Below are 12,150 nucleotides of genomic sequence, written 5' to 3' on the forward strand. Positions count from 1 at the left end.
TGTATAACATTAACCTTTTGAAAGAACTCGTGCTTGTTCAGGCTGTAATAAATCTTCAATGATTTTCAGCAACGGTAAACAATCAAGTCTACAGAAGTTTGTAAAACCTGATCCTATCATTAAGTCATGTGCTGATTCATTTTCTCTTCCAAATGTCGTAAATTGGATTTTATGATTATTAAACTCCTTAGCGATAACCTCATTTCGATTAAAGTGTTTCTTGTCTCCTAAACTATGGCATTTTACATAACAACCATAACGTTTGAGTAACAAGTTATGGACCTTCGTATTGTGTTGATGGCCATTTTGGCCGCCGTGTTGGATTTCTGTGCAACATAATAAGCTTACATTTTGTCTGATGATATAAATGTGATATTAATGTGTTGTTTGCTCTCTGAAACCTGTGTATATACACCAAATCCATCAACATTTGAGTGGATGGTTACATAGTTATAGTTTATAATCATAAATTAGTTTTGGCGGCTATCTTGGCGGCCATTTTGGACGCTGTGTTGGATTTGTGTGTAATATAATCAACTTAAACAATGTCTGATGCTCTTAATGTGTTCTTTCCCCCTGATTCCTTTGTATAGACACCAAAATCGTCAAATTTGAGTGGATAGTAACATATGATCATTTTGATTTTTTTGGCGACCATCTTTGCGGCCATCTTGGCGGCCATTTAGGACGCCATGTTAAATTTCTGTGTAACATAATTTACTTACACTTTGTCTGATGATATTAATGTGTTCTTTGCCCCCTGAAACCTGGGTTTATACACTAATTCATCAAATTTAAGTTGATAGTTACATAATTATGATCATAAATAGGTTTTGGCGGCCATCTTGGCGGCCATGTTCGATGCCAAGTTGAATTTGTGTGAACTTAATTAAACTTAAACATTTTTTGATGATCATTATGTGTTCTTTGCCCCTTGAAACCTGAGTATAAACACCAAATTCATCAAATTTGATTTGATAGTTACATAGTTATGGTCAATAATAGGTTTTGGCGGCCATCTTTGCGGCCATCTTTAAAAAAAACTTTCCGGAGGTCCGATTGTGGTAAACTTTTAATATGTTTTTAAGGACCTTCTACCCTACCAGGATCAGTTAAAATACGTTTTGTATCAATTTTTGTATTGACCCTACTTCGGTTCAATTTCTCCCAGACAATTTATGAAAATTAAGCTGATTGAGGCCCCATCTTCAAAGGAGAAAAAAATACCAAAAGCTGCCACTACCAGACTGTTATCAACCATTTTCACATGCTACTAGCATGCATCTTCCAAGATATATAGGTGTAGTTTTGCTCCCCTTACTGGTACACCCCACCTCAATTTTGGGTACTTGGCTGAAGGACTAATATGAGCTTATGAGAAGGGTGGTTCCGTCGTTCCTTCTTGCGCTCTCGTTCCAGCCAGTCAGCCAGCTCTCTGAGTACTTAGTCGTGCCTCCATCGGTACCTCCCCTGTGTCAGAGCTGTAGAGCATGATGACAGCACATGTTCTAGTGTGCCGATTCTGTCGCACAAACTGCATTTGGGATCCGTTGTGAGTCCCCATCGGCATAGGTTGGCTGGAGATGGTAGAAGGTCATAGACAGACCTGAGGAGGAACGAAAATCTCAGTGGCTCGTATTTCCAGATTTCTCCCCAGGTCAACTTCCTGTCTGTTGTGTTCCACGTGGTCCATGTTCCCTGCGCTCCCATCTCAACTGCCCTAGCCTGTCTTGCACTCTCCTCCTTTCTTTTGACCTCTGACTGTATCATTGCTCGTCTCTCCTGCTGATCTGATCTGCTCCACAATACGGTCTTGGTTGCGCCGATCCCCTGACGTCCAACGGTAGTCACTCCTACAATGTCTTTGTGCTTGAGGTTGCTCTCTGCCTGGCTCACAGATTCTGTCGCTGACCACTTTTTGCTAGTACGTGTTTCAATCCCTGCTCCCCGAATACACTCATCCGGAGAATCCCTCAGAGTCAGCACAAGTCTTGTCTTTGCGATTTTGAACTCATCTACCAGTGAAGAAAGTGGGAGCTGCAGCTTGTTAGTCCAATCCTTGTGAAACTTGGCGGTTCTCCGAGCCACTTTCTGAGGTGCCTTCTGGTAGTCCTCTCGAGGGCTTCGACTGTCGTAATAGCAACCTCGTACAGTATCAGTGGCCAGAGAAGTCTTGGGAGCAATGCCTGCTGGTGCAACCAGGCTTTGAACTTCCTTGGTAGTCCACAGCGATCAATCTTCTTAAGGCCATCTTCTACCTGTGCTTGAGTTTCTTGGCACTGTCTCGATCTCGTAGACTTGCGTCAAACCATTTCCCAAGGTACTTTATTGGGCTTTTCACTATGAGCGGGATCTCCTCATTCTGTACGTGGAGCTTGAATCTTTCTGTTGTCTGTCCCTTCTTAATGACGAGGGCTCTGGATTTGACTGCCTTTAACTTCATTCTTCCCCATGAAGCGACGTCTGTCAGGGCCGTCAGAATCCACCTAGCTTGGATAGGCGTTGTAGTCGACAATGTGAGGTCGTCCATAAAACCTCTGCTAGATGGGAGATAGATTCCTGATTCCGTCTTTGGACCTCTCGTCTCGCATTGAGCCGCGTTTATCAGAAGGTTCATCCCCATAATGAAAAGAACCACGGAAACAGTGCATCCTGTCACGATTCTGCCATCTAGTTAGCTGGTCACTTACAACCGTAGCCGGATGCCATCCATGTAGCTGGTGATGATCTTCTGTACGTGGCCATCTACATGGTAGTGCTGGAGGGCTGTGTAGATCAGCTGGTGTTGAATTGATCCATACGCGTTGGCTAAGTCAGGCCAGACAATGGTAAGGTCCTTCCTGCCTTCTTTCGCCTCACGGATGAGCTGTGTGATTGCGCTGGTGTGCTCCACACAGCCGGAGAAACCAGGAACTCCCCCTTTCTGAACTGAAGTGTCAATGTACTTGTTTCCAGTCAAGAAAGATGTCAGACGCCTTGCAAGAATAGCAAAAAATATATTTTTTCCCTTGACGTTGAGCAACGAAATCGTTCGGAACTGGTTGACTGTCTTGGAGTTCTTCTCTTTTGGTGTAAATACTCCCTCTGCTTTCTTCCATGCGTCTGGAATTTCCCCCTTCCTCCATACAACCCTAAAAAGCCTCCACAACCGCTTCAGAAGTAATGGGCACATCTTGTATACTTTATACGGGATGGCGTTGGGTCCGGGCGCTGAAGCGCTTCTTGCTTTCCTGGTATCCTTTACTTCCCCCAGTGTTGGTTCCGAGACATCTAACGGCTTCTCTGGTTCCTTAGCTGGGTATATTCGTTCACAGTCCCCTAGCAGTTCCTCTCGATTGGGGTCAGAGTGTGTAGAATGGAGATATCTTTCAACCTCTTCAAGTGGTGCTTCTAACTTCCCTGACTGTTCTTTGTCGAGTAAGGATCTTGCAAACTTATATGGGTTGGCTGTGAATGCTGCTCTCTTCTTTGCCCTTTCCCTGGCTTTCCTTCTTGTGTTTTCGGCTTTCCGTAGTGACATCAGATCTGGCCGTAGTATTTGCCGGAGTTGCGTTAGTCTAGTCCTTTCCGTGCGTGAACTGGTTCGGTATCTTGAGGTCAGCTGTCTGAGTTCGTGTCTCAGATTCGCCGTCTGTTAGGTTTTGGAGGTTCTTTTCGTGCAACACCCTCTTCAAGTTCAAACCTCTCTCTCCCTACCGAGTAGATAAGGGTGGTGAGGGTGGTGAGTTTTCGAACCACTGATCCTTGTAAGGATGTTTCGAGGATGATTTCGAGATCCTCGTCAAGTTGTTTCCATGATTTTTCGGACGCCTTGGGCCACATGATCCTTTCTTTCCTGATTCTAGTGGTAGCATCTTGCATAAGTCTATCCGGAACAGTCGCCTGGTCTGCATCTTGGGTTCCTTGTGTCTGAAGTAGCTCAAGGAGGGGATCGTCTTCCACTACTGGTTCCCGGAAGACAGCATGTGCTGTCTCATTGACGGAGAGTTCCCCAGTACTGTGGGTTGATTCCAGACTGGGGTACTCCTGCGTCTCACTAGCCACACCAGCTAAGCGCTGTCGTTTGTGACCTCACACTTTGGCAATTGGACTTCCCTTAGAGGATGCGCAGACCGCGTTGGCTTTTACACACCTCTCCACAATATCAGGTGACTGTTCCATCTCTATTCAAAGTCGATTGGGCAGGCCGTGTTGATTCCATGCAATCCGTCCATTTGAGTCCGTTCAAGACTTATTTGTTCTCTTATTATAACAAAATCATATAATATTGTTTGAAATCCTACATTTTTGGTGCATTCTACTACACTACAAGACATATAGGAAATAGTTGTCGATTTCGACCACTTTTTAAAGACTAAAAAAGTTGATATCTCAAACTATAAGTTATAGAATAAATAATATATCAACAATTAAAAACAAAAAAATGACATGACCGTCTTCATGAAGTTATTACTCTTTCATTACAACTACGACATTTTAATGAATGTTTTGTTTCCACTTCTAATCGTAGGACCCCTTTTTGATAAAACAGTGTTTTCAAAGATGGAAGACCTGCACATATTGCCCGGTCGATTTTTTGTGAGTTATTGCTACTTCATCAAATTTATTGGCGTCGCACTGAGGTGCGGCAACTCGTATGTAATACGTTTTTTTCGCTTATGGGAGAAGTTATTATACGGATCAATGTATATATTTTTGTTGTCAGAATATCTTGCATAGTGGTGATTTTTTGTGTAGATTAGTGTAAATAAGTACTGCATTTGTGCCTATCAGATTTACTACAACATTTATTGCCAACAATCAAAATATATTTATTTTGTTGTTTTTCTAACAATAGGGCGGACTTTTGCTGTTCGAGTTTTGGTTAACGCGTATTTTCTTCAATTTTACAAGACGACAGCGATTACACGGTTAATTGCTTTATTGATATCCGTTACACTACAGTCACTTATTAATATCTTAGTTAGAAGGTGATTTTTCAAGCTGTAGTATAGTGGTTACACGCTCGCTTCACATGTAAGAGGCCCAAGTTTCGAGCCCCAGAAGAATCAAATTATTTTATTTGTGTTCTATGTTATTTTTTTGTTTTGATGCAGACATTTTAGTTTAAATAAATATGCTGTTTTATTGTAACCATTTTAAGTTTTTATTATGCCCATTAAATATATGTGTGAGAGGGTGGAGGGGGGTTCGTTAACACATTAAAACTTTTACAGTGTTTTCATTTCAATGAGTACTCAACCCCTATTGTTAATGAGCAATGTAAGAATAAGTTCAGAATCATCTCCCCTTGAAGTTGAGAAAATATTAAATTACGCTTACAAGATGAAGCAGACTTTTTAAAACCTACACACTTCTGTTCCATTAATGTAAACTGCACACGGATGCCAGTAAAAAAAGGAAAAAAAAGGAAACCAACGTAAATAAAATGAACTATGAAATATTTGGGGGGGGGGGGTTAAAACACAAAATCATAGATAATGGTTATTGTGGGGGTTATAACACAACATCATAGATAATGGTTATTTAGGAGTTATAACACAAAATCATAGATAATGGTTATCTTTTTCTATTCTGTTTAAAATAATCGGCCAATATATTAATATTTACAGTAGAAAAAAAATCGTTCCATGTAACTTCATTGAGTGCCTTTTACACCGACGCCCTTTGATGCTTTGCATCAATACTTATCTTGTACTAAAAAACAACATCGTTACCAATCTTGATAAAAAAAAGGTTATGACTCAATTTTGATGAAACTTGGTCCAAATTGTTTGTACTTTTTCTATGCTGAGCTCAATTCTAGTCATGTGCCTCAAAGAACTTGGTGGTCCTTAAGTCTTATTACCACTCTAGATGACACATTAATGACTCAGAATTCATGAAACATTGATAAGAAAGTAAATTCTAAGTATATGAAGGCCTTGCTTAAATTTGGGTCAAATCTTCAACAATTGGTGTCCTTAAACTCATGAACATGCCTTGAATTTGACTTAATTTTGCTCTTGTTGTTTGACCCCACATAATCCAGTCTCGAATATGGCCGAAAAATCATTGAGACAAATGTTCTGATCAAGTTTCTTGAAGATTGGTCACTAAATGTGGCCTTTAGAATGGTCACAAGGTCCATGTTGAAGACGGACAACAGACAATGGAAGACGGACAAAACGTGACCATAAAGCTTACCATGACCGCTTTGTGCTCAGGTGGGCTATTAAAAAGGTTAACAACACAATATAATCAGATGTACTGGTTATAGTGCAAGTCTTAGTTTCATTGAGCTACCAGGTGGGCCCAAAACTTACTAATAAGATTTTTTATATCTATAAATAACAATACTGTTTTAATTGTATATCTATGAAATTGATCCCGCAAGTATTTTTGGTTAAGTTAATCGATGCCGTCGTCATTTAATGTGTATTACAAGTGGCGCTGTCTTAACAGGCCATTGTATGTTGAGCATTGAATTAAGATGCTGCTATTGTGACTACTTGTCTAAGCATTTATTTATAAGGTTAGGCTTAGTATAAATATCATTAAACATAATTTACGTTTACAACGTTAACAGGTGACTGAATATTATTTTCTTGTTTACATATTGTAAAATTAAGAAATATCTTAAATCCAAACCAAACTATTATATGTGTTTCTGTATCATATACTAAACCATTATTTGTTCAGATATGTTAATTGGCATGCAAAACTAAATGCTATGCTTTCTAAACTTCTTAACTGAGATATTAATAAATATTGATAGCTATAATTTGTTATATTGAAAACATTTTAATAAATAACAATACATCACTGTTTAATAATTGTGGATTTCCTGATTTGTTTATTTTATTGTATAAATAAAGAAGACAAAAAATAGATATATACTAAATATGTACCCACAAATGCACCTTAAAGACACCATATGACCAAAAATGTATACCGAGACCTCTCGAGAATTCTGCCTACACTTTTTGTCAGGCCCCTGACTGGATGTTTCCCATGAATAAAGCTGGATGATTTAAGCATTTTTCCAAAATCCAGTTTAACATCAACCATCTACCACAAGCAAATCATACCATAAAACAACAGACACAACAACAGTTCATAGAAATGATTTATTAGCTGGTCATGACTTTTAAACAAGTCCATGATCCGTTAACAATAGTTAACAAATATATAACTTAAAATATAATACACATTTCGATATGTTATTGCACATGAACTCGTTCCCACACTGGGGAAGCGAACTATGCACCACAATCTAGCAAAAAATAGCCACAATACTGCATATTTAACACCCAAAACCAATCATTTATTGTTATATAAACAGTGCATGTTTTGAGAGTTATAATGAGAAAATGAGTCTTATGTCATACCAGGCAAGCAAAGCTCCAAAAAAGTCTGCACAATTGAAGTCTGGTTAGGAGCTATGATGTCCGCTTACGAGACAACCAACCCTTATGTGACTTTACAGCGGACAGCGTAGCTCTAGATCAGACTGCCCAATTGTGCAGGCTGGTCTGGAGCTTCGCTGGTTGCATATGGCTTAAGACCCATTTTCGCAGGACACTTCTCATATTTATAGCTTTTTGTTCATTACTATTTACATTATGGAAGTGTCTGTCTGTGTATTTAAAATGTTTATGAGGTCCTTTGTCATCAAAGGCTGCTTTATGTGAGGATCGGGATTGTGTCTCGGCACTGCTCCCTCATTATATTACTACACGAATTTGGCATTTTAGTTGCAATTACCAGCTATTTTGATTTTACTGTTAAGATATCTAATTTAAGTGTGGTAGTGTGCTGTTGGTGGAAACCCAAGTACCTGTAGGAAACCCCACCTTCCACATATGCTTACCACGGTCATAAACTCTCATTTTCCTAGAGCAGTTAGTGAACTAGGTAGCCTATGTGGTGAAGGGCTTGTATCACCCACTGCACTAACTGTACAGTCATTATGAAACAGTACTCATGTTTAGAACTCTAAACAGCCTTACAATATTGTCAAACAGACAGCCAAGCTAAGCACAATTAAAGTATCTGTAGTTATATTAAAAATTAAAACATTTCACTGCTTTTCCCCAAGGAATTAAACTGGCACTTTTCATGTTCTTTTTTAAAAGATATCGAAAATCTTACCTTTCACATAAGAGTAAAATCGAAAACTAAGTCATAAAATAGATGGGAAAAGTTTAAATATTGTAGATATTGTGTTAAACAATAGCACCGCATAACGGGTGCCAACGCTCGGCTGCAAAAGCTTGTCAGAATTTTTTAATTATTTTTTTAGAGGTCACAGTGACCTTGACCTTTGACCCAGTGACCCAAAATTGGGTGTGGCGTGTAGAACTCATCAAGGTGCATCTACATATGAAGTTTCAAAGTTGTAGGTGGAAGCACTTTGATTTTAGAGCCTATGTTAAAGTTTTATTTAAGAGGTCACAGTGACCTTGACCTTTGACCTAGTGACCCAAAAATGGGTGTGTCGCGTAGAACTCATCAAGGTGCATCTACATATGAAGTTTCAAAGTTGTAGGTGGAAGCACTTTGATTTTAGAGCCTATGTTAACGTTTTATATAAGAGGTCACAGTGACCTTGACCTAGTGACCCAAAAAAGGGTGTGGCGTGTAGAACTCATCAAGGAGCATCTACATATGAAGTTTCAAAATTGTAGGTGGAAGCACTTTGATTTAGAGCCAATGTTAAGGTTTTAGCATGACGCCTACGGCAGACTCTGACGGAGGACGACGAGCTGGCTATGACAATACGTTGGGTTTTCTCCGAAAACAGCCGAGCTAAAAATGATCTGACACAATAAGTATCCCATTAACGTTGATAATGTAATTGTAAGTATGTTTAAAAAACTCTGAATTCATTTTTGTAATGAAATAACAGCCATGTCGTGCAAAAATGTGCCAATGCACAGTCTGGTCAGGGGCTAAACTGCCAGCTTATGACAATCTTGTGTGACTCTAAAGCACTCAGCGTAGCTCCCGACCAGACCCATTTTTGCATGATGTGGGTCATAATATCTAAATACTAAACACACTGAGTAATAAAACATTCAAGTTAAACATCTAAGACAGTGAAACACTCCTGAAGTTTCTCATATGAATTAAGTTCTAAATCTAACTTAGCTGTAAATAAGAGCTGTGTTTGTGAAACACAATGCCCCCTACTGCGCTTTGAAGCAATATATTTGACCTTTGACCTTGAAGGATGACCTTGACCTTTCACCACTCAAAATGTGCAGCTCCGTAAGATACACATGCATGCCAAATATTAAGTTGCTATCTTCAATATTGCAAAAGTTATGACTAAGGTTTTATTTTTGGGAGAGACAGACATAATGACTGACAGACAGGCCAAAAACAATATACCCCCGATCATTCGATCCAAGGGGCATACAAATTCAACTGTAATCACAATTAAATATGTATATAGCATTTTAACGCAACACATAACAATGTACTATTATTGTCGTACAAGGAAACTATTAATATCATACAAGGAAACTATTAACATCATACAAGGAAACTATTAACATCATTCAGGAAGCTGTTAACATCATACAGGAAGCTATTAATATCATACATGGAAACTGGTTTGAAATTAAACCAGGTTACAATCTTAAAAGAAATCAGATTCATACAAACAAAGTAAAAAGAGCTCTTCCAAGAAAACATGCTTGACTATTCTTCCCTTTGAGAGTATAATGTTCATTTTCTGTCAGTCACATCATATATAAACCCAAAGACACATTTGAAGAATAATCTGTAGTAGATATATTGTATATAGTATATGTCAATTTAACTTGAAATTTATTAATTAAAACATGAAAAAATACCATGCCAATAAACTAGATTTCAATTTTTTACCAATAAATTTAGTTTAATTTAATAAACTTGGCAAGCAATGTCTGCTAGCTACACACACAATTTCAGCCAATTCCTCTATACATATTCTGCATGTCACGTAGAGAAACGAGTTGTTGCAAGCAAACATTGATACATATTTTTATGTATAAACAGGGCCAGATTTCTGCTTAATAGCAGGTCAGAATTACAGGCCTTGGTTAGTGTTCATGATGATGAAAAAACTGGCAAAATTCTGCAAAATTGTAGATCAGAGTTAAGGGCCTAGGTCTGTGTCCTCACACAATTACTCCAAACACATGTATGAAGTTTTAAGTGAATACCTGTAGTAGAAAGAATGCTAATGTGTATTTGCATGTTAACCTTCAGCACAGCATTATGCAGACACAGACAAATAGGTAAGCATTATAGCTCAGATTATTTGGTGATAAGTGGAGCTTCAAACAGCAACACAATTTAAAAGCTTCACAGAAAGATGTAACATCATGTGCAACTTTATACATACAAATTGATACCCAGAACTACAATGGAAAACATATGGCATAAGACCCATTTTCACATGACGCTGCTTATATTACACACATATCATACATACATGTATGCACAAACTCCTCTGCTTTAGATTGTACACAAAACTGGAAAACACACACAATGTTAATTAAATGACATTACAGATCTTCAACTATCATATCTAATACACACAAAATGTCGATAAAATATATAACATAACAGATCTCCATCCATCATATACAGAGAAGGTAATCACGTGATAGTCAAGATGGCGACGTCCATGCCGAGGCAAGAATTTTTGTTGTACCCTTTATTACTTGTGTTAATTTTTTTAATGCCACTCACTTTCCAGTCATATCAGCAAGATAGTTACTAGTGTTAATGTTGTATCAATATTCACTCTTTATATGGACTTTACTCACTGCAAAATTTCTTAGCAGGATGACCTAATTACAGCTCAACTAAGAAAACTTGTGGGGAGTAAAGTCGAGATATAAAGCCAATTTTAGTACAAAACAAGCAAATTCGTTGAATTGATATGCCCCGCCAAATATGTTTGTTTATGGATGGGTGTAGAACTAAAAGAAAAGGTATAAGTGAAGGGTTGTGCCTGATAATGGAGAACAATTACATCAGGACATTTTGAGAATCCATTTAAGTATGGTAGAATCCTTACCAAATAAGGCATATTCAATGAAAATGTGTGATTTTGACCTTTGTGTGTGACCATGACCCTAGCAACCTGGATCTTATATTTGACATGCAGCTAGATAATGGAGAACAATTGTGGACAGTTATTATAGAATCCCTTGATGCATAGTAAAGGAATGACTAAATAATGAATAATTAATCAAATTTGTGACCTTTGACCTCAATGTGTGACCTAGACCTTAGCCCCTAGGATTATGGGTGTTGAATGTGAAGCACCCCCAGATAATTGAGAACAACTATGGCAAATTGCATGGCTCTGACTCACGTGTTAATGGAGATAAAGCTCTAAGATTATATTAAAAAGCATTTTTTCGAGATACAAAAGGTCATAACTCCGTTATTAACAGATGGTGTACAATGCCATTTGCCGTGCATCATCCTCTTATCCATATATATACTCATACCAAGTTTCAATGAAATCCGCCAAAGCACTTACAAGATACGGATCCGGACACAAAAGTGCCCATTTTTTCAAGAGACAAAGGTCATAACTCCGTTATTAACAGATGGTGTACAATGCCATTTGCCGTGCATCATCCTCTTATCCATATATATACTAATGCCAAGTTTCAATGAAATCCGCCAAAGCACTTCCAAGATATGGCTCCGGACACAAAAGTGCCGGACAGATGGAAGGACGGATGGACGTGCCACAACAATATCCCTCCGCCTATGGCGGGGGATAATAATAAACGCTTATCACCTTTTTACTGATATGGCTTGAAAGTGAGCGTTATTTTAACTAAATAAATAAAGGGCATAAAACGGCGAAAAATAACTGTCTCGGCATGGACGTCGCCATCTTGACCATCACATGATAACCCCCTCTGATATATAATAACTACAACTTCAGAGTGAATTTAAACACACACACAATTACATAATATTATAAACATTATGTCATATAAACTAGTTAACAAGGTCAACTAATCAGAAAAGCAATTCAGCTGCTTTTAAATTCAATGTAAAAAGCATATAAATAATAAGAACACATGTATTATCTGGCTGTTCTTCAATTGATCATTTAATTTTTTTCATCTACGCAGTCACATCATATGT

The 12,150-nt window shown here is 38.2% G+C and overlaps 1 protein-coding gene and 1 long non-coding RNA gene across 2 annotated transcripts; both read right to left on the reverse strand.

The window, feature by feature from the left end:
* Window positions 1–2,686: 2,686 nt before the first annotated feature.
* On the reverse strand, window positions 2,687–3,520 carry LOC127849792 (uncharacterized). The gene has a single exon (XM_052382544.1). It carries the CDS (start codon window positions 3,518–3,520, stop codon window positions 2,687–2,689), a length of 834 nt encoding a protein of 277 aa, XP_052238504.1.
* A 3,574-nt stretch (window positions 3,521–7,094) lies between these two features.
* Window positions 7,095–11,573, reverse strand: LOC127850036 (uncharacterized). Its single transcript, XR_008035005.1, has 2 exons — window positions 8,596–11,573; window positions 7,095–8,456 (listed from the first exon to the last, which is right to left on the reverse strand). It is a non-coding gene; the product is annotated as an uncharacterized LOC127850036 (long non-coding RNA).
* Window positions 11,574–12,150: the final 577 nt, after the last annotated feature.

The sequence above is a fragment of the Dreissena polymorpha genome, chromosome 11 (genome assembly GCF_020536995.1).
Source record: "Dreissena polymorpha isolate Duluth1 chromosome 11, UMN_Dpol_1.0, whole genome shotgun sequence".
Lineage (NCBI taxonomy): Eukaryota > Metazoa > Mollusca > Bivalvia > Myida > Dreissenidae > Dreissena > Dreissena polymorpha.

Excerpts from the sequence above, each read along its gene's own strand:
- LOC127849792 (XM_052382544.1), bottom strand. The coding sequence starts at position 3,520 with ATGTCACTACGGAAAGCCGAAAACACAAGAAGGAAAGCCAGGGAAAGG.